This window comes from Camelus dromedarius, chromosome X, assembly GCF_036321535.1.
Source record: "Camelus dromedarius isolate mCamDro1 chromosome X, mCamDro1.pat, whole genome shotgun sequence".
In the NCBI taxonomy this organism is placed as follows: Eukaryota; Metazoa; Chordata; class Mammalia; order Artiodactyla; family Camelidae; genus Camelus; species Camelus dromedarius.
In genome coordinates this window covers 57,170,773-57,193,117 of record NC_087472.1, presented here as the reverse complement: position 1 = coordinate 57,193,117, position 22,345 = coordinate 57,170,773, and the positions used below count along the sequence as shown (strand labels likewise).

General features: G+C 33.8%; 1 protein-coding gene across 2 annotated transcripts in view; it reads right to left on the bottom strand.

Annotated features, from left to right (window-relative positions):
• The window catches only part of ZDHHC15 (zinc finger DHHC-type palmitoyltransferase 15), a 111,488-nt gene that overhangs the window by 36,955 nt on the left and 52,188 nt on the right, over positions 1-22,345 (bottom strand). For both annotated transcript variants that reach the window (XM_064483026.1, XM_064483025.1), the window contains exons 4-7: positions 10,870-10,990; positions 7,517-7,586; positions 4,888-4,920; positions 4,026-4,146 (exon numbers count right to left, since the gene is read on the bottom strand). In XM_064483026.1, the coding sequence (XP_064339096.1) occupies positions 4,026-4,146; positions 4,888-4,920; positions 7,517-7,586; positions 10,870-10,990 (345 nt within the window). The remainder of the gene's footprint in view (positions 1-4,025; positions 4,147-4,887; positions 4,921-7,516; positions 7,587-10,869; positions 10,991-22,345) is intronic.

Sequence of the window (22,345 nt, the reverse complement as noted above, 5' to 3'; positions counted from 1 at the left end):
TGGTATGCAACCTCTTAAAGCTATCATCCATTTAGTTTGTAAGCTATGAGTCATTGACTAGAGGTCATCTTGAGGTGATACGGTTCATCCTCTTGTCCCAAGGTGGGTTACTCTGGAATACTTTACATGTCATGTTCCACTGGATGTTAGTCTGTTGAAAATGTCCCAGTGATATATGTAGGAAAGTTAAATAACATAGGTAGGATTTTTAAATGTTCTATCTTTAAGTCGTGACCTGATTTTAAAACTACTGCAAATTTTGTGTGGCTGTTTTTTTTATAGTTGAAGTAGAACATGCGGATATATTACATCCTGTGAAACAGCCGTTTAGACAGTAAAATCAAGCAAGATTTGATAGGCAATTGTAAAAGTAGGTAGCTAAAGATTTTTTTACAGTTAGCTGGGACATATTATTTTCCATATGGCAACAGGTTTTTTTTTTTTTAACATTTAGCCCTAGGCCAGAATGAATTTTCTAAAATTCTATAGCATGCACGATATGTAACATTTTGTCTTTTGAAGAGAACTTTAGAAAACATTTTCAATTTTGGAGTAAGCAGTTGGGAGAATGACTTTTCTTCATTTCTCCATTTGCTGTGCTAATCATTGTTTTAGGGGTGATGAATTGCTTTGAAATATTTCCAAATGCCCTCAAGGAATAAAGTTAAAGGTGATTCTTGGTTGAAGTGGACCTTAACACTAGGATCTGGTTCTACCCCAGTTTGGAAGGAGAATGTTAAGGCTTTGAAACCCTTAGCAAATTCAGATAGTACAGACTTTTTTTCCTTCTCTTAGAGGACATTTTTAATTTTCATGTAAGGAAACATTAGGAATCTTCCAGAGTGTATGTGTTTGAAGGATGAAGGAAGATAAGTGGACATAAACCACTTGATACTTTCAGCTGAGGGGTGGTTTGGGTGAAATTTGTCTGGGGGCAGAACACCTCAGGAAATAGCTACCCCAAGGACTTTGACCTTCAGGAACTTTAATGTGAAGCTCCCTTTTGAAATGATCCCTCCACAAAATCTTGGCCTAAGAACCAAAACTAAATTTGATTGGTTTTTGTTCACTTTGTTTTGAATTTATAGGAAAGATTTTGTAGTGGTTTTTGCCTGGCTTGGTGTTTACTTTCATAATTTCTACTTTTTTAGTATGTTTTTAAAAAGCTTTTAAAGCTCACATTTATTTCACTTCCTATATTTCATGTTTAAATAGACAATAGGAAATGGCTGGGCAGGAGGGTTTGATGTAAGGTCAGTTCACACACTGAGTAGCTGAGTTAAAAGCATTTTCCTCCCCCAATTACTCTTACAGAACTCTCTTCTATCTGCCAAAGCATATCTACTGTGTTGTTCCTTGATTAATCCATAATATTTAACTTTTTTTGTTAGAAGATGGTGATGGTCGTATGTTCAAAATTACCTTCTCAGGAAATAACCAGACTAAATTACTCAAAGCAAAAACCACCAGAAACAGTTTAGGGGAATATTGATAGACTAATACTACCATCTTAGTTCTAAAATAATTCATAGCCTCTCTGAGGAGATTCATGGCCCAGTGTGGGAGGTGTATATTACTACTTTTTTTGTAAGGCAAATATCAACTTCCTATCTAAGTAGCTACTCTTTAATATTGAGAGGAGAACCATGATCTGATAGTCTTCTGAATTCTTTATTCCAAAGGAGCTGGAGTTTCTTTATAGTAGGACTGTAATGGGCAGTAGGATATGGTGCAGTGTTTAAGATTACCGGGCTTAGGGTCAGACAAGTTAAAATACTCACTATGAAACTTACAAGCTGGGTGATCCTGAGAAAATCACTAAACTATTATGAGCCTCAGTTTTATCATCTTTAAATGAGACTAATAACTCCTGCTTACCTAGTTTACAAGATTGTGCTGAGGATGAGATAATAGATATGAAAGTGCTTTGAAAATGGTAAAGTATCATACAAATGGAGGTTGCTATTCTTAGGAGTATGGCTAGTCTCCTTGACACATGGCTTTTAAAATATATGTCAGTGTTTACTTTTCATTTTAAGGGAAGACTCAATTTAAACTGAGAAGACAGTCTTTAAACCACACCAAAGTGCTCTCAGCTCAAGAGACTTCAAAGAAGCATTTCTCTGAACTGTCAAAGCCCTTTTCATTATAAGGGCAAGCCAAGACAGGTTTCCTCTCTTCTCGTCTGTTAAGCATGAGCTAGTCTATGGTGGAGAAAATAATGAAGGAATAGGAAATGGGCAAGGCTATGTTCACTCCTGATATTGCTTGTGGATATTGGCATATTTCTGGTGATTAATTCATATCTAGATATCTTTCAAGAATGAAAGAAGCATTCAGCACCTGGCTGGCATTGTGTTACTTGATTATTGGCTGACTAGGAGGCCCAAAGGCAAAGTGTGTGAAATACAACATTGTTTATTCTGTTATGACAGTAAAGAGTAGTTCTTAAAGAGTAGCCTACTGTGTTAAGGACCAAGTAATGTCTGCAGTGAAGGCCAAGGCTGACACTTTCCGTGCTGAGTTGGATGCAGTAGATATTCTTTAAGTTCAAGGTGGTAGCTCAGTGTGTGAATTGAATGCCAAACAGGTCATGGAAACCTGAGCAATAGATAAGAGATCCTGTGATGTGGCAAGCGGCCAATAAAGAGACTCCAAGATATGAAGCATTTTATACTTGGGGAAAATTTATGAGAAAATTTATTTCTGCTTGTATTTTTGTATCACTGAGATGAAGATTTTGATATCCATTATATAATTCCTGATTCTTAAAGTTATTAAATATCTGAATTGATTAAGCAAGTTGAAGGGAGAGTGGAAAGCCCATATCACTAAAATTTTCTACACTATATTTTTACACTAGTAGGGATCAAATTACTGATTAATAATTTAAATATTCTCAGCTATTCATGTTCTTAATGCCTTGCCTTTCTCTTTTTCTCTCCATTTGTTATAATCTATATTCTAGTCACAGGATTTACGTACTTTACCTCTCCACCTGAGGTGAGATATTGCTGTTACATAGGCTCTTGTGCAATTCCTAAAGTAATAACTAGTAACTCTGCTCACATGTTTTTTTGCTATTCGGGGACAGTTTGGACAACCTTCATCATCATGGCTCATCATGGAAGGTTATGATGTCTTTCTTAGTAACTGTAGTGTGGTTGTGGGGAAGATGTCTTCTGAAGTCCATTGGCATGAAATTAAAAAAAAAAAATCACTCTACTGCCGCCAGACCCTGTACGCATATGTAAACTGAAAATCTGCCTTCAATTCTTTTGGAAATAATAGATATAACTGATACCTTCGAGTATAAGAAAAGTGAAAATAGGGGTTTTTTTAAGATTTCATTATAATTATTGGACTCACATTTTGAAAGGTAAAGTACTTTCAACATCTGTTTCATTTGATCTTGGCAATGAGCCAGTGAAGCAGATGGCAGAACCAGTATTAGAACACAGTTCTCCTAATTCCCAATCCAGGGTTTGTCATACAAAGTTCAAAGAAGACTCACTATCTTCATTTTGGTCTTTTGTGTCAATGAATGAGTGAATGAGTCAATGAATCTTTCTGTCCAGTAGGAACTTTGAAGCTCTCCTTTGAACAGGGAATTAGAAAGTATTTTCTAACAATGAAGGAGTATTTTGTTAGCCATTTTTCTTAAGAAACTAGGAATTTAGAATTAGTTTCAACATTTTTCAAACCTATAATTGGTAAGAGGTAGATTTTAAAAACTTGACTGGATAAGTACATTGTAAAGAATCAGTAAGAGTCAAGAGATTAGGTTCCTGATGGCCCAACAAGATATTCATGTGTGATAGAAAATTATTTAACTGGAATCTAAATAATGGATTCCTAAATCTCCAAATATTTAACATGGGAAACTTATTTTTGTGCCTTCCATTCTGATTATTTCAGTATTAGCTACTTCAAAATGTGAAAAAAGATAATGTGAACAATATCACAGATTGGAGTAGGAGTGTGTTTGTTCTGAGTGGGGAATCCTTCAGGATTGTTTAACTTACTCTCCAGTATTTGATGAAATAGCTGAAGACCGTTGTAGCAATATACAGGCAGTAGAGAACAGAATAAGCTAAGAACTGAAGGAAGAATTTGTAGTTGGAAAATCCAATGCAGTTATTAACCCTAAAAAAAAAAGAATAGAAAAACTAATTTAAAATCAGGATCCATTGATTTAGAACACACTGATACACAATGACATAATGAACTAAACAATGGAAGTATGTTACTGCTGTTGCTTCATTATGTGTTGTGTAGAAACTCAACAGAAATAGAAGTCCCTTAATAGGAACAGACTGGAAAAACAAGTTCATGTCTTACTTGTTTCTCCTTTGATTTACAGACACAGAGACACTTGGCCTACCTAATAGTTCTGAACTGGTTCCTGACACACCCAAGCAACCTGGATCTTGGATGCTGAAAACCTACTACAAACTCAGCAGCTATACTTAGTATAGTGTTGCTCTTTATAGTTAGATGATTTCAGACTGATTCTCTAGAACAGACATACAAAATTTGGAGAAGAACTGCCTAAGCTAATAATCTGGAGTATTTCAAACATCAAGACAGCTAACAACAGAACTGAATTGTATAATGTCAAAGAGGAGAACTTTTGTGCTTTCTTTCATTATTATAGCTAATGGACAAGAGATCATTAGCTCTGAGACACTGGGAATTCACTACCTTACCTTTGGTGGTTATTTATTCTTGCTTTAAAATTTTACCCCTCCCCTGTCACCCACACAAATACAAACTTCAGTAAATGATGGGAGCATAAACAGGCAATTTACAACTATGCTTAGGAAAGTAAGCCTATTGAGCAACTTTGATCCTATTAGAAGAGAGAAACGAATCAAAGGGACATACCAAGGACAATGGTGGTCCATCTTTAATACACACCTACAAAAGGAACAGAATAAAGTGTGATAAACTTCAGAATTGAACTCAAGGTATCACCATTATTTTTACATGGTACCAGTACACTCATTCCCAGATTTCTACTATAGCTACTCCAAAACTATTGTGTTCTGTTGTTCCTAGGATGAACCAATCACACCACTTTTGAGGATCATGCTGGAAGCAAGTTATATGTCTAAAAGTCCAACCTTTAAAAGGAGTTGAGATCTCTAAGATATTGATACACAGAAGAGGTCCAAGATATCTCCCCTCATTTTATTTACTCAGTTTAATAAAAGTAAAGAAGAAAACATATGGCTATAGCCTGTATTTGAATCAAGGGTAAGAGAAACATGGATGGAACAAGTACCCAAGAAGAAAGACATGAAGATTATATTTATTAGCATAAAAATGGGATTTTACAAAATGACCAATTTCAGTAACAAAATAAAGTAGTATTGAGTTATAACCCCAAATATAAAGTGTTTATCCATGCCTACATATTGAGACAAGTAAATGATTAAATAAATAAATCAGGGAGAAGAGACAATCACTCATGTACAGGAATTCCAAATAATATAGATACTTTGCCTTCAAGGAGGGGGAGTATAACTCCTCATTTCTTTTGTGTTGGCTACATATAGAGACTTCTTTCCAAAGATTATAGTATGGAAGTGGGGTGGTGGAGGAAGAGAAACTTTACAGTGGAGAAATCTGACAAACACCACCTCAGCCAGATGGTTAAGATTAACATTGCAGTGATAAGTCATCTTTATGCTACGTACCCTTGATATGATATAATGAGAGTGGCACTTTACTTCTCTGGTCTTCCTCCCCCTAAAAACATTACCCAAGTCTAATCATGAGAAAAATATCAGACTGGTCCCAACTGAGGGATATTCCACAAAATACCCGACCATCAATTCTAAAAACTCTCAAGGTTATCAAAAACAAGTAAAGTCTGAGAAACCGTCACAGCTAAGAGAAGCCTAAAAAGACATGACAAATAAATGTTATGTGGTATCATGGATGGGCTCCTGGAAAATAAAAAGAAAATTAGGGAAAAACTGAAGAAATCTAAATAGAGTATGGACTTCAGTTAAAAATAAAAAATCTTGCTTTTATTTCTATTGCTTGAGTAGACTGTTCTAGGAGAACATTTTTGAGATGTATGTCAGATAATGTTTTGCCTATATTTTCTTCAAGGAGGTTTATTGTATCTTGTCTTCTGTTTAAGTCTTTGATCCATTTTGAGTTGATTTTTGTGTATGGTGTAAGGGAGTGTTCTAGCTTCACTGATTTACATGCTGCTGTCCAGTTTTCCCAACACCATTTCCTGAAGAGACTGTCTTTATTCCATTGTATATTCTTGCCCCCTTTGTCGAAGATGAGTTGACCAAAAGTTTGTGGGTTCATTTCTGGGCTCTATTCTGTTCCATTGGTCTATATGTCTGTTTTTGTACCAATACAATGCTGTCTTGATGACTGCAGCTCTATAGTATTGTCTGAAGTCTGGGAGAGTTATTCCTCCAGCCTCTTTCTTTCCCTTCAGTAATGCTTTGGCAATTCTATGTCTTTGATGGTTCCATATAAATTTTATTATGATGTGTTCTAGTTCTGTGAAATATGTCCTGGGTAATTTGATAGGGATTGCATTAAATCTGTAGATTGCCTTGGGCAGTGTAACCATTTTAACAAATTTGATTCTTCCAATCCAAGGGCATGGGATATCTTTCCATTTTTTAAAGTCTTCTTTAATTTCCTTCATCAATGGTTTATAGTTTTCTGTGTATAATTCTTTCACCTCCTTGGTTAGATTTATTCCTAGGTATTTTATTACTTTGGGAGAATGTCATTCTAAGTGAAGGAAGCCAGAAAGAGAAAGAAAAATACCATATGAGATCGCTCATATGTGGACTCTAAAACAAACAAACAAACAAACAAAGCATAAATACAAAACAGAAACAGACTCAGACATAGAATACAAACTTGTGGTTGCCAAGGGGGCAGAGGGTGGGAAGGGATAGACGGGATTTCAAAATTGTAGGATAGATAAACAAGATTATACTGTATAGCACAGGGAAATATACACAAGATCTTATGGTAGCGCACAGAGAAAAAATGTGACAATCAATATATATATGTTCATGTATAACTGAAAAATCGTGCTCTACACTGGAATTTGACACAACATTGTAAAATGATTATAAATCAATAAAAAATGCTATATTGTTAAAAGAAACATAAAAAAATCAATGTCAGTTCATTAATGGTAACAAACGTACCATATTAATATAAGATATTAATACTAGGAGAAGCGGTGTGGGACATATAAGAACTATCTTTACAATAATTCTATAAATCTAAAACTGTTCTAAAATAAAATTTTTATTTTTAAAATGAGGTTTTATTTCTCTTTCCTATTCAGTACTTTGAATCATCATCACCCCTGTGAGGGTATTTGGCTCATTTGTGCTCAGTATGATTGAAAGGAAATGCTCTTGTCTAGATATGGTTACATGTTATGATCAATCACTTGGTTGTCTAGGCAAACATTAGTGGCCAAGTTCAGCCCAGGGGAAATATGGCTGTCACTTACATGGCACAGACAGAGCAGTGGTGGCAGCGATCTGGCTTGATCAAATGGCACCGGTCACAGAATCTTACAGCTATAGAAAAAACATGGTAGTTAGCACTGGTTAGGGCTCAATACATCATACTAGTCTATCTGAATGATTTGTTATACACTGATTACAGGTAATCACTCATCCCATTTCAAGTTACCAAGCAAAAGAGAGATCACATAAGAAAAATGTGGTATGTATTTTTTCCCCTGTTGGATCAACCTTAAAAGCCATTTTTTGGGAATGAAGGTAAAGGGAAAAGTTTTCATATTTGGATATCTGATCATAAAATTCTACATTATGAAACAAACTATACTGTCAACTGCTTAAGTTATCTTGGGAAAATCATTAAGCCTCTGTTTATTCCAACTTTCCTATTTGAAAGTAAGTATTCATAACTTATCTCCCATCTCCAGAGATTAGATTGTATGAGGTGTATAAAACTCCTAAAGCATGGTAGAGAAAGTAGTTCTGAGAATAAGAATTTGAAGACTGGAAGAGACATTCCAGAACAATTAGCTCAATTGACAATTACATGGATAAGGAAAATAAAAATGTGAGCCATATTAAGTGACCCACACAAAGTTATACAGCAAGCAAGTGGCAAGGCTGTGACTAGTACAGTTTTTCTGAACCCTTAGTTCAGAATTCTCTTCACTTTGTATGATATAAAAAATCATTTCTCCCTCCCTCTCTCCCTCTTTCCTTCCTTTCATTATTTCCCTTAGTTGAAAGATGCTTTCTTTTCCTTCTCATTTTCTCTGTGTTCACTGATAGAGTACGACTCTTTAATGTGATTATTAAGTGTAATAACTAAAATTATGAATGATTTGAGCTAATATAATAATTCCATCTGTAGCGTACCTTAAGCACACATAATTGATTCAACATAATGAACTACTGCTTCAGCAGAACCTTTGTGTTTATTTCTAGCAATGGGAAGGTGATCAAAACATGAGTATAATTGAGGCAAGGAGGAGGGGAGAGGGACATACACATTTAGGTCCTTCAGCATGTTTTTAAAGATATGGTCAATGCCATTGACCAGTTTAAGCCATCATCACCTCTAACTTAGACAACTGCAATAGTTGCTTAACTATTCACTCTGCTTTTATTCTTGCCCCTCACAATATATTCTCTACAGAATAGCCAGGTAATTTGTTAAAATGTAAACCAGATCACATCACTCTCCACTAAAAATCTTCAATGGATTGCCAACATCCTTAGAATAAAAGCCAAACTCCTTACCATGGCTTGCATCATCTGGCCTCTGCCTATCTCTTCAACCTTAACTTGTACCACTCTCCCCTTACTATATTCCAGCCACACTGGCAGTCTTCTAATACTGCAAATTTGCTCTTCTCTCAGGGCCTTTTGTACTTGCAGGTCCTTCAGCTTGAGATGCTATTCCCTCTGCTTTTTGCATGGCAAGTTACTTTTTCTTATTTAAGGCTCAGATCAAATGACATTTCCTCAGAGCAGGCTTCTCTATTACTCTGGATCAAGGCAGCTGCAAACAAATGCTTTAGGGATCCAAGGAATAGTGAGTAGTGAGTGAAGCAGCCATTTGGAGACCGTGGGGGAACCTGAGAATTCATGCTCTGTTTAAAGAGAGTGGCTATTACTCAGCACTAGCTAATTTATGCCAGGTAAAAATGCAGATTGAATGTTGCCAGAGTATCTGAGTTCTCAAGAGAAGCCAGAAATGTGGATTTTCATGTGGAAATACTCTAATTGTTAAAAATTAGTAAAAAAAAAAAGTTTTAAAAGGTACGTTACATATCAAACAATGCATCTCCGGGTCTAATTCATTCCATATGCCTCTAGTTTGTAATCTCTGCTCTGTCATACCATTCTGTTTACTACTGTTTGAAATTATATAGATAATTTCTTGTCTGTCTCATTTTCATCATATTTCAGCATGCATGAAGACTTTTTAAAAAACATAACCACCACGACATTAATACTCTAACAAAATAAACAAGTCTTCAATATCATCTAATACCCAGACTCTTAAAATATACCCAGTTGCCATATGGGACCCTATTAAATATTTGTTGAATAAATAAATGATAAACAGATGAACATAAATGTCTAATATCATTATTTCCCAAAGCCTTGAAACACAATCTTCCTTATTAAAAATATTAGAATTACTTGTCAAAAGAGCCTTGGTTTTCAAACTTTAAAAGGCGGAGAATTGTTCAGCCAGTACTGTTCTAATCATGCAGATGAAGACTAACAGTAAAACTCCATAGTGAATATTACTGAAGGAAAATGAAGATGTATCTCTGCACAAACACTTGTACAAGAATGTTCATAGTGGATTTACTCATAATAGCTAAACAATGGAAACAAACCAAATGTGCATCAACTGATGAATAGATAAGCAAACTATGACACATTCATACAATGAAATACACTCAGCAAAAAAAGAAATGAAATACCTAAGAATGTAAATGAGTCTCAGAAACATTATGCTGAATAAATGAAGCCAGACACAACAGTACATACTGTATAGTTCCACTTATACAAAATTCTAGAGCAGGTAAACTAATCTATGGTGGAAAACTATCAGAATGGTGACTGTCTTTGGTAGTGGGGGGAGGGAGGGACTGACTGGGAAGGAGTATGAGACAAGTTTCTGGATGTGGTAATGTTTACAGAGGTTTTAGTTCCACAGGTGTGTACATTTGTTTAAACAATGAATGGTACACTTAAGATTTGTGCAAGTTTTTAATATGTGAATTTCAACCAAAAAAGAATAATAAAATATTTAGTTGGATGTCTACTGATATCTGCTACTTTAAAATGCATCAAAAGAGGAGAAGGGTGTAGCTCAGTGGTATAGTGCGTGCTTAGCATGCATGAGGTCCTGGGTTCAATCCCAAGTACCTCCATTAAGAGAAATGAGTAAATAAATATGCCTCATTACCTCCCCCTAAAAAATCCAAGCAACCTTTGGTTATACCAAAAGAACAACAGCAATAATAATAATTACTAATTTTTGAGGTTAAAAAATGCATCAAAATTAAGATGGCTTGAAGGATGATGGATAGAGGGATGGATTTGTGGACAGATATGTGATAAAGCGATATAGTAAAATGTTAGTGGTAGACTCCAGTGGTGAGAATATAGATGTTTATTATATAATTATTCCATCTTGGATGAATGTTTGAAAATTTTTATAATAAAATGTTGAGGAAAATTCCATAGTGTTTTTCAGAAAAGAGGAGGGGAAAAAGGGCTAGACTGAAGATATTTATCATTCAGCCTTTTCTGAGATCCTTGCTGATCTGCCTCCCTAGATGACTTTGGGTGAACTGACCTCCACTCCCAGTTCTTGTGTAAACTGGTAGCTTCTTGGCCATATCAACGAGCATCTGCTTCTGGACCTCAGGTCTCTCTTCATTTTCATAGCGCTCCTTGTCTGTATAGGACAAGTGGAACTGGAAGGAGAAGTGAGAGGCAAGAATTTACTTCCCAAGGTTCATAGAAAATATTAAAAACAATAATAACTATTTAGATGAAAACATTTGCTACCTACTCTTGAAGCTCAGGTACCAATTTGGTTTATAACTTTCTCTGGATAATTATCTCATTTATCTTACCTGGCTTTTATCTGAATATTCATGACTCTATGTAATAGGTAATATTTTTTTTTAATTCTTTTTCAGTTTTACTGAGATATGATTGGCACATAACATTGTATTAGTTTTAGGTGTATATATATTTATTTTTATTTACTTTCTAAATTGAAGTATAGTTGATTTACAATATTGTGTTAGTTTCAGGTGTATAGCAAAGTGATTCAGATATATCTATATCTATCTATCTATCTATCTATCTATCTATCTATCTATCTATCTATCTATCTATCTATATTCTTTTTCAGATTCTTTTCCATTATAGATTATTACAAGATATTGAATATAGTTCTGCTATACAGTAAATACTTGTTTATCTATTTTATATAAGTGGAGTGTATTTGTTAAGCCCATACTCCCAATTTATTCCATCCCTCCTTTCCCCCTTTGTTTTATAAGTAAAGAAAATAAAACTTAGATAAAGTATCTTGTATATGGTTATACTCATTCAACTAGTAAAAGTAGCAAAACTAAGCCCCAAATCCAGTTCACCTGACTCCAGGATTTGTACCCTTTCCACTCCATTATACTATAATATGATGATGCATACAGATATGTGACACCTTAATGACAGGACCTTGCTGATGATAAACTATATTTGTTATTAGGTTGTGAGTTATTTTTCATGGGTGACACTCTTGAAGAAGCTGGGTGAGACTGCTTGCAACATTGTCTGCATATTCTAATTTTGCAAATGAGTAGAAATTTGGATATTCTCACTGTTTCAGAAATTTTTAGTCTGGTATGGAGCTTGTTGCCATGTTTGAGCCATATCTTGCTAATCTTGCTAATCTTGCTAAAAATATGCCAACGATTTTCCAAATACAGACATGTAAGTTTTCTTCTGTTTGGGCCAAAAGTTAGGCAGAGATGAAAAAGAGAAGGATTTGTGGTCACAATTTTTTGGGTTTAAACTTCATCTCTGCCACTTAATAGTTTAAAAATTGCTTTGGAAAATCAGACACTCAATCTAAGTTTCTTCATCTGTAAAATAGAGGAAATAATACTTACTTCGTAAGATTGGTGTTTAGAGTGATGGATAATAACATGCAATTAAAAGATTCCCTTTTTTAAAAAATTTATTTATTTACTTTTTTTAGAGGAGGTACTGTGGATTGAACCCAGGACCTTGTGCATACTAAGCGTGCAGTCTACCATTTGAGCTATACCCTCTTCTAAAAGTCTCTTTTACAAGGCAAATTTCTTGAATCATTTAGAAATATTTGATACTGTCAATCTGTTAAATTTTAGCTATTCTAGACAGTGTGTAGTGGTAAGTTATTATAATTTTAATCTGCACTCCTATTACTAATGACACTGAGCACCTTTTCATGAGTTTATTGGCCATTTGAGTATCTTATTGTGAAATGCCTATTCAAGCTTTTTGTCCATTAAAAATAATTGGGTTATTTGTGTTTTTATTATTGATTTGTATTGTATTGATTTGAGGAGTCCTTTATATATTTTGGACACTAGTCCATTGCTGAATATTTGCTACCAGTCTGCGGTTTTCCTTTTATTTTCTTCAGGATACACTTTGATAAACAGATCTTGGTGAGAGTATAGATTTATGCAACCACTTTGGAAAACTGTTTGGCATTATCTAGGTAAGCTAAATATATGCCTGCCCTATGACTCAGCAATTCCCATTCCCAGTTATATACCTAAGAGAAGTGAGTATGTGTGTATGTGTGTGTGTACATATATGTGTGTGTCTGCCAAAAGACAGGTACAAGATTGTTCATAGCAGCTTTATTCATAATAGAAAAAAATGGTAACAACTCAAGTGTCCTTCAGTTGGTGAATGGATAAACCAACTGTGATAAAGGGAAATAACTAATAGTAGTAAAAGAGAATGAATAACAGACACATGCATCAACATGAATGAATCTGGGAAACATTATATTGAGTGAAAGGCTTACACAAAACAGTGAATATTATGATTCTTTCTCTTATTTTGGTGAGATTCAAAAATAAGCAAGATTAACCTATGGTGATAGAAAGATTAGTGGTTACCTCTGAGAGGAAGCTGATTGGGAAGGGGTGTGAAGGAGATTCCTGATGTGTTAGAAATGCTCAAAATCTTAACCTGGATGGTGAGTATATGGGTGCATATATAGGTAAAAATTAGTTAAATTATACACTTTACAACTTAATTCTTGGAATAGAGTATGTATGTTACACATCAATAAAACAGTAAAACAAATTAATAAAATATTTAAGATAATTTAAATGTATCTAACTTTAAAAATTGGAAATGTATAAAATCACTCTATTTTAGGAGATGTACCTAGTTGTGGGTTTTTACTGTATCATGTCATTCTAAAGTAGAGTGAGAATTGAGGACCTGCCTGGGGGTATGTGGAAATGTGCAGGGAAATTTGTAACTATTATAATGCTATGGTGCACTACAGGCATTTCATGGATGGAGGCCCAGGGTGCTAAGGATTCTATGATGAACTGGACAGACACACACAACTAAGAATTTTTCAAACCCAAAGTCTATAGATCAATGTTATAAAATGGTAACTAAATAATGTAAATTTAATATAAAAACAACTGGTTATTTTGTTTTCATAGAAGAACAACTATACTGACTATACTGACAAAAGTATAAAGTTTTATTTTTTAATTTACTTTTTATCTTTTTACTAAAGTATAGTTGATTTAAAAGTATAAAGTTTTAAACGATTGTTTTTAATTTTGATAATTAAAAGTAGCACCTTGGGGCAGCCATTTAATTTGGGTGATTTCCTTGGGAATATAACTTCTTGTGGTATACTGCCTCTGCTTGAAAGGAAGAGGCAGAGTTGTTACTGCTTGTATGTGATGAAAACCTTGCGGTTATTCAACAAGTAGACTTTGGTTTGGAATAAGATGTCATGTCTGGATGCCTGATTTCTGATACCAACCAAGCCTTTTGGAGGATTAGAATGCAATGAGCCAGTAAATGCATTTTTGGTGAAACAATTGGTGACAGACTGGGATGTATTTGGTATTAGAGAAATTAATATCATGGCTATCAAGTAGGCCCAGAATGTTCAGCTTTTCTTTTTGCCAATTAAAAATGATGAAGATGTAGTCTTAAATGTTAGACATTTGCTGTGGTTCTTTAAATCTTGTCATCATCTCACCCAGTTAAGGCCAACAAAATTCGTAACCACTCAGTTTTTTTTCTGGTCTACAAACTTCATAAATAATGTGAAGAGGACAATTATTTTATTGAGCTGAAGTTCACATAACATAAAATTTCATTTAAAAATATACATTTTATAGTGTATTTACATTTACAGTGGTAATTAGTATATTTACAGTGCTTTGCAACCACCACCCCTATCTAGTTTCAGAATATTTTCATCACCCCAAAAGGAAATCCTATATACATTAAGCAGTCATTTACTGTTCCCTCAATCCCCATGCCCTGGAAACCACTAATCTACTTTCTGTCTCACTGGATTTTCCTCTCTGGATATTTCAAATGAATGGTATCAAACAATATGTGGTATTTGGTGTCTGCTCTATTTCAATTAGCATGTTTTCAAGGTTCATCCATGCATCATGTATCAGTAATACATTCTTTTTATGGCTAAATAATATTCCATTGTATGGACATACCACATTTGGTTTATCCAGTCATCTGTTGATGGACATTTGGCTCCTTTCCACCTTTTGGTTATAGTAAATAGTGGTCTATGAGTAAGGTGTGTATAACTATTTTTTAAACATGTGTTTTCAAATCTCCTGAGTATGAACTTAGGAGTAGAATTGCTGGGTCACATGGTAATTCTATGTTTAACTTTACAAGGAACTGCAAAACTGTTTTTCATACCAGCTGTACTATTTTACATTCTCAGAAGCAATGTATGAGGATTCAGATTTCTCCATATTTACATCAACACTTGTTATTTTCCATTTTTCTCTCATCTTTTCTTTCTTTCTATACTTGTTTTTGCTTTGTTTTTATTACAATTATTTTGTTATATTCACACGAGGCTGGATATGTTTGAATTCATGGAATAAAATTCAAAGATATGAAGAGAGATTCATTATTGGGGAAACTCATAAACTGATCACAAGATGATATATTTCTAGATTGGTTCCACTTCAATCTTATTTTCACCTTCCTGCATAGCATTCATTATTCATATGGCCTTCCTTTTTTAAAAAATATAAATTAAGACAAGATCACTTCAAGAAAGTGTCCCAACTGCCACAGTTTCCCACTTCCCCAAAGTTCACTTTTTCCTTGTGCTTGCCTTTTTTTTATGGTTCATAATTCCTTACTTTTTGTATCAGTTACCTACGGTTACAATAATGTATGACATACAACTCTGAAATCTAGAATAATAAGCAACTATTTAGTTCAAGAGTCTGTGTGCTAGCAATTTTGGATGAATTGGCTAAGAATTTCTGGTCTCCAAACTCACTCACATATCTGGTAATTCTTTGACTATTGGCTCATCTTGGTTGGGATGCCTCTTTTTTTAAATTGAAGTATAGTCAATTTACAATGTGATAATTTCTGGTGTACAGCATAGTGATTCAGTTATACATATATACATACATATTCCTTTTCATGCTCTTTTTCATTATACATTATTACAAGATATTGAATATAGTTCCCTGTGCTATACAGTAGGAACTTGTTTATTTATCTTATATACAGTAGTTAGTATCTGCAAATCCCAAACTCCCAGTTTATACCTCCACCCTCCCCTTTTCCCCCTGGTAACCATAACTTTGTTTTCTATGTCTATGAATCAGTTCCTGTTTTGTAAATAGGTTTGTCTTCTTCATCTTTTGTTTTTCAGATTCCACATATAAGTGATATTATATGGTATTTTTCTTTCTCTTTCTGGCTTACTTCACTTATTATGATAATCTCCATGTCTGTCCGTGTTGCTGCAAATGACATTATTTTATTCTTTTTTATGGCTGAGTAGTACTTCATTGTGTATATATACGACACTTCTTCATCCAATCATCTGTTGATGGACATTTAGGTTGCTTCCATGTCTTGGCTATTGTAAATAGTGCTGCTATGAACGTTAGAGTGCATGTACCTTTTTGAATTAGAGTTTCCTCTGGATATATGCCCAGGAGTGGGATTGCTGGATCATATGTTAAGTCTATTTTTAGTCTTTTGAGGAATCTCCATACTGTTTTCCATAATGTCTGCATCAAACTACATTCCCACCAGCAGTGTAGGAGGGTTCCCTTTTTCTCCACACCCTTTCCAGCATTTATTGTTTGTGGACTTTTGAATGATGGCTGTTCTGACTGGTGTGAGGTGATACTTCATTGTAGTTTTGATTTGCATCTCTTTGATAATTAGCGATATTAAGCATTTTTTCATGTGCCTTTTGGCCACTTGTATGTCTTCATTGGAGAAATGTTTGCTTAGGTCTTCTGCCCATTTTTTCAGCAGTGTTATTTGTTTATCTTGTACATGCACAGTCTCTAGGACACTCAGAAAACATTAAATACCAAAATATTCAAGATCATGATACCTATAAATGTACATTTTCTACTCTAATTGTTAATCTCATGATGATTTAATATTTTTCTTAAATAATAGTTAATTTGAAGATTAAATTTTCCTCTCTTGTATTTCCACAGTTGTTCTCTGTGAAGAACCAGTGCTAAAGACACCAGATTTAATTGTCACAAGAATTTTCAGCCAAGTCACAATCTTTGAGCATAAGCCACTAATATGCTTTCTTCAGAATAGGCTCTGGTATCTGTTATTCAAGTCCTTGCTTGAATCGATTGCTTATTATTCATTAAAATACATTTGTTAAAAATGTTTATGCATGTCCTGAAATCTAAATCATAGATAATTTTGTGCTGTATTGATTGATTAAAATAATGACTCTGAGTCTCCTACTTAGCGGTTGTCATTCACATCTTTTAAGCAGAGTTGTAGTAATCATACCTACAAGAGAGTGAGGGTATTTCTTTTAATCAATACAATTACCACATACCATAAAGGGCAACAAGACTACTTCTCACATAAAAAATTTTCACATGGAGCAAACTGAGATGCTTGCAGTAGTAGATGGTTACCTTGAAGCTATACTTGGGACACCGTTAAGGATAGCTTCAAGGTAACCTTCTGCCCATTTTTGATAGGGTTGTTTGTTTTTTTTTTGTTATTGAGTTGTATAAGCTATTTGTATATTCTGGAAATTAAGCCCTTGTCAGTCACATCATTTGCAAATATTTTCTCCCATTCCGTAAGTTGTTGTTTTGTTTTTCTTATGGTTTCTTTTGCTGTGCAAAATCTTGTAAATTTAATTAGGTCCCTTTTGTTTATTTTTGCTTTTATTTCTATTGCCTTGGTAGACTGCCCTAGGAGAACACTGATACAATTTATATCAGAGAATGTTTTGCCTACATTCTCATCTAGGAGGTTTATGATTCTTATGTGTATATTTCAAGTCATTTTGATTTTCTTTCTGTGTAGGGTGTGAAGGAGTATTCTATCTTTTGTTTATTTTGTTTTTAATGTCCTATCTAAGAATCTGTTGCCAAATCCAAGGTCATGAAGATTTCCCCCTCGGTTTTCTTCTAAGAGTTTAAGAGGTTTAAGCCTAACATTTTGATCTTTGATCCATTTTTTATTGTGATAATATAGACACAACATAAAACTAAACTATTTAAACTATTTTTAAGTGTATACCTCAGTGGCACTAAGTACATTCACACTGTTGTGCAACCACCACCACCATCCATTCTAAGTCCTTTTTAAATCTTTCCAAATTGAAATTCCATACTCATTAAACAACATACTCCTCCTCTCCAACTCCAGGCAACCACCATTTTACTTTCTGTCTCTGTTAATTTGACTACTCTAAGTACCTCATATAAGTGGAATCATACAGCATTCATTTGTCCTTTCATAACTGGATTATTTCATCTAGCATAAAGTCCTCAAAGATAATCTATGTTATAGCATGTGTCAGTATCCTTCCTTTTAAGGCTTAATAATATTCCATTGTATGTATATATCACATTTTGTTTATCCATTCATCTTTCAATAAACAGTTGGCTTGTTTCCACCTTTTGGCTATTGTGAATAATGCTGCTATGAACAAATACTGCTTTCAGACCCTGCTTTCAGTTCTTTTGGGTCTATACCTATAAGTGGAATTGCTGTCTCATATGGTAGTTCTATTTTTAATTATTTGAGGAGCTACCATACTGTTTTCCATATTGGCTGTGCCATTTTCCCATCAACATCTGACAAAAGTTCCAGCTTCTCCACATTCCAGCCAACACTTGGCTATTTTCTGCTTTAAAAAACAAAAATTATCCATCTTAATGGATGTGAAGTGGTATTTCATTGTGGTTTTGATGTGCATTTCCCTACTGTTGAGCATCTTTTCATGTGTTTATTGCTCATGTGTATATCTTCTTTGTAGAAATGTCTATTCAAGTTCTTTGCCAATTTAAAAACCAGATTGGCTGTTTTGTTGTTTTTGTTTTTGTTGTTGTTGTATAGTTGTAGGAGTACTTTTATATTCTGGGTATTGACTCCTTGTCAGATACATGATTTGCAAATATTTTCTCCCATTCCATAGGTTGCTTTTCACTGTTTGTTGTATTTTGATGCCCAGAATTTTAAATATATTAATGTAGTCCAATTTATCTATTTTTTACTTTCATTTACTCTGCTTTTGGTGTCCTACCTAAGAAATCATTGTCAAATCCAGTGTCATGAAATTTACCCCCTATGTTTTCTTCTAAGGGTTTTATAGTTTTAACTTTTCAGATTTAGGTCTTTAATCCATTTAAGGTAATTTCTGTATGTGGTATAAGCTAAGGGTCCAACTTCATTGTTTTTTATGTGCATATCAGTTTTTCCAACACCATTTGTTGAAAAGATCATCTTTTCCCCTTGAATGGCCTTGGCACCCTTTTCAAAAATCATCTGACTATATATTTGAGGGTTTATTTCTGGACTCTTTATTCTATTTCATTAGTCTTTATGTTTGTGACATACTGCTTTAATAACAGTAGCTTTGTAGTAAGTGTAGAAATGGGGAAGTGCAAGACTTCCAACTTTGTTCTTTTTCAAGATTGTTTTGACTATTTGGAGTCTCTTGAGATTCCATATGAATTTAAGGGTGGAATTTTCTATTTATGCAAAAAGTATGATTGGGATTTTGACAGAAATTGCATTGAATCTGTTGAATACTTTGGGTACTACCCAAATGATATTCCTAACAATATTAACTCTTCCAATTCATGAACACAGGATGTCTTCCCATTTTTTTTGTGTGTGTGTCTAATTGTTTTCAGCAATTTTTTTTTCATTTTTAAGTGTACAAGATTATCACCTTCTTGGTTAAGTTTATTGCTAGCGATTTCATTATTTTTCATGCAATTGTGTATGTAATTGTTTCCTTAATTTTTCTGATTATTCATTGTTAGTGTACAGAAATACAAATGATTGTTATGTGTTGATATGTTGATTTTGCATCCTGCAATTTTGCTGAATTCATTTATTAGTTCTAACAATTTTTGGTAGAATCTTTAGTGTTTTCTGTAATTAAGATCATGTTATCTGTGAACAGAGATAATTTTACGTCTTCCTGTCTAACTTGGATGTCTTTGTTTTTTTTCTTGTCTACTTGCACTGGTTAGAGAAAGTGTTTCTCCATCCTCTTTTTTGGGGGGAAAGGGGAACAATTTGAGAAGGATTGGTATTAATTCTTTTTTAAATGTTTGATAAAATTTACTTGTGAAACCATATAGTCCTGGGCTTTTATTCTTCATAGGTTTGGTTGGGTTTTTTTTTTTTTTTTGAGTTATAGTCAGTTTACAGTGTTGTGTCAATTTCTGGTGCACAGCACAGTTTTTCAGTCATACATGAATGCAAATATATTCGTTTTCATATTCTTTTTCATCATGAGCTACTACAAGATCTTGTATATATTTCTCTGTGCTATACAGTATAAACTTGATTATCTATTCTATATATACCTGTCAGTATCTATAAATCTAGAACTCCCAGTCTGTCCCTACCTACCACCCTCCACCCTGACAACCACAAGTTTGTACCCTATGTATCTGAGTCTGTTTCTGTTTTATATTTATGTTCATTTGTCTTTTTTTTTTTAGATTCCACATATGAGTGATATGATATGGTATTTTTTTTTTCTCTTTCTGGCTAACTTCACTTAGAATAATATTCTCCAGGGACATCCATGTTGCTGCAAATGGCATTATGTTGCCATTTTTATGGCTGAATAGCATTCCAATGTATAAATACACCACAGCTTCTTTATCCAGTCCTCTACCTCTTCTTTTCCAATTTGGATTCCTTTTTTCTTTTTTCTTGCCTTATTGTTGTGGCTAGGACTTCCAAAACTATGTTGAATAGGAGTGGTGAGAGTGGACAACCTTGTCTTGTCCCAGGTTTTCAGTTTTTTACCATTGAGTACTATGCTGGCTGTAAGCTTGTCATAAACAGCTTTTCTTATGTTCAGATATGTTCCTTCTATATCCACTTTGGTGAGTGTTTTTATCATAAATATTCTTCATAGGCTTTTGATGAATACAATCCCTTCCCTTGTTATAGGCATATTCAGGTTTTTAAAATTCTTCAGTCAGTTTTAATAGTGTGTCACTAGGAATTTGTCCATTTCATATAAGTTATCTAAGTTGTTAGCACATAATTCTTCATACTATTTCCTTATAATTCTTTGTGTTTCTGTAAGGTCTGCAGTAATGCCCCACTTTTATTTCTGATATTATCATACGATTTTGATTATTATACCTTTATAATGTAATTTGAAGATCAGAAATGTGATACCTCCTGCTTTCTTTTTCTTGTTCAAGATTGCTTTAACTATTGGGGAGTTTTTTGTGGTTACAAATGAACTTTAGGACAGTATTTTTTCTATTTCTATAAAAAAATGCCATTGGAATTTTGGTATAAATTGCATTGAACTTATAGATTGCTTTAGGAAGTATGGACATTTTAACAATATTAATTCTTCCAACCCATAAACATACAATCTCTCTCAATTTATTTGTTTTTTCAATTTCTTTCACCATTGTTTTACAGCTTTCCTTGTACAGATCTTTCAGATCTTTTGGCTAAATTTATTCCTAAGTATTTTATTCTTTTTGATGCTATTATAAATGGGATTATTTTCCTAATTCTTTATTGGATAGTTTGTTTTTAGAGAATAAAAACAATTCTTTTTTATCCTACAAATATATAGAATTCATTTATTAGTTCTGAAGGTTTTTTGGTGGAGTCTTTAAGGTTTTCTATATATAAGATCATGTCATTTGCCAACAGAAAAGTTAACTTTTTCCTTTCTGATTTATATGCCTTTTATTTCCCTTTCTTGCCTATTTGCTCTAGCTAGGACTTCCAGTACTATGTTGAACAGAAGTGATGAGAGCAAACATTCTTGTCTTGTTCTTGCTATTAGAGGAAAATCTTTCAGATTTTCACCATTGAGTATGATGTTAGCTGTTGGCTTGTCATATATATCATATTATGTTGAAGTAATTGTTCAATACCTAATTTGTTGACAGTTTTTATCATGAAAGGATGTCAGAATTTGTCAAATGCTTTTTTTCTATATCTATTGAGATGATTATATGATTTTTATTCTTCATTTTATAAATATGGTGTATCACATTTACTGATTTATGTATGTTGAACCATTCTTGTATCCCAGGAATAAATCTCACTTGACTATGGTGATTGATCTTTTTATTATGCTGTTCAATTTGGTTTGGTAGTATTTTGTTAAGGATTTTGCATTTACGTTCTTCAGGGATATTAGGCTGATTCCTTTTCTTATAGTGTTCTTGTCTAGCTTTGGTACCATGGTAATGCTGTCCTTGTAAAATGACTTTTGAAGCATACTATCCTCTTCAATTTTTTGGAAGAATGTGAGAAGGGTTGGTGCAAATCCTTTTTTAAGTGTTTGGTAGAATTCACCAGTGAAGCTGTTTGGCCATGGACTTTTCTTGGAGATTTTTTTTTTTTTATTACTGAATCAAAATCCTTACTTGTTATTGATTTGTTCAGATTTTTTTTTTCTTCGTGCTTCAGCCTCGGTAGGTTGTATGTTTTTAAGAATATCCACTTCTAGGTTATCCGATTTATCAACTATTCATAAGAGTCTC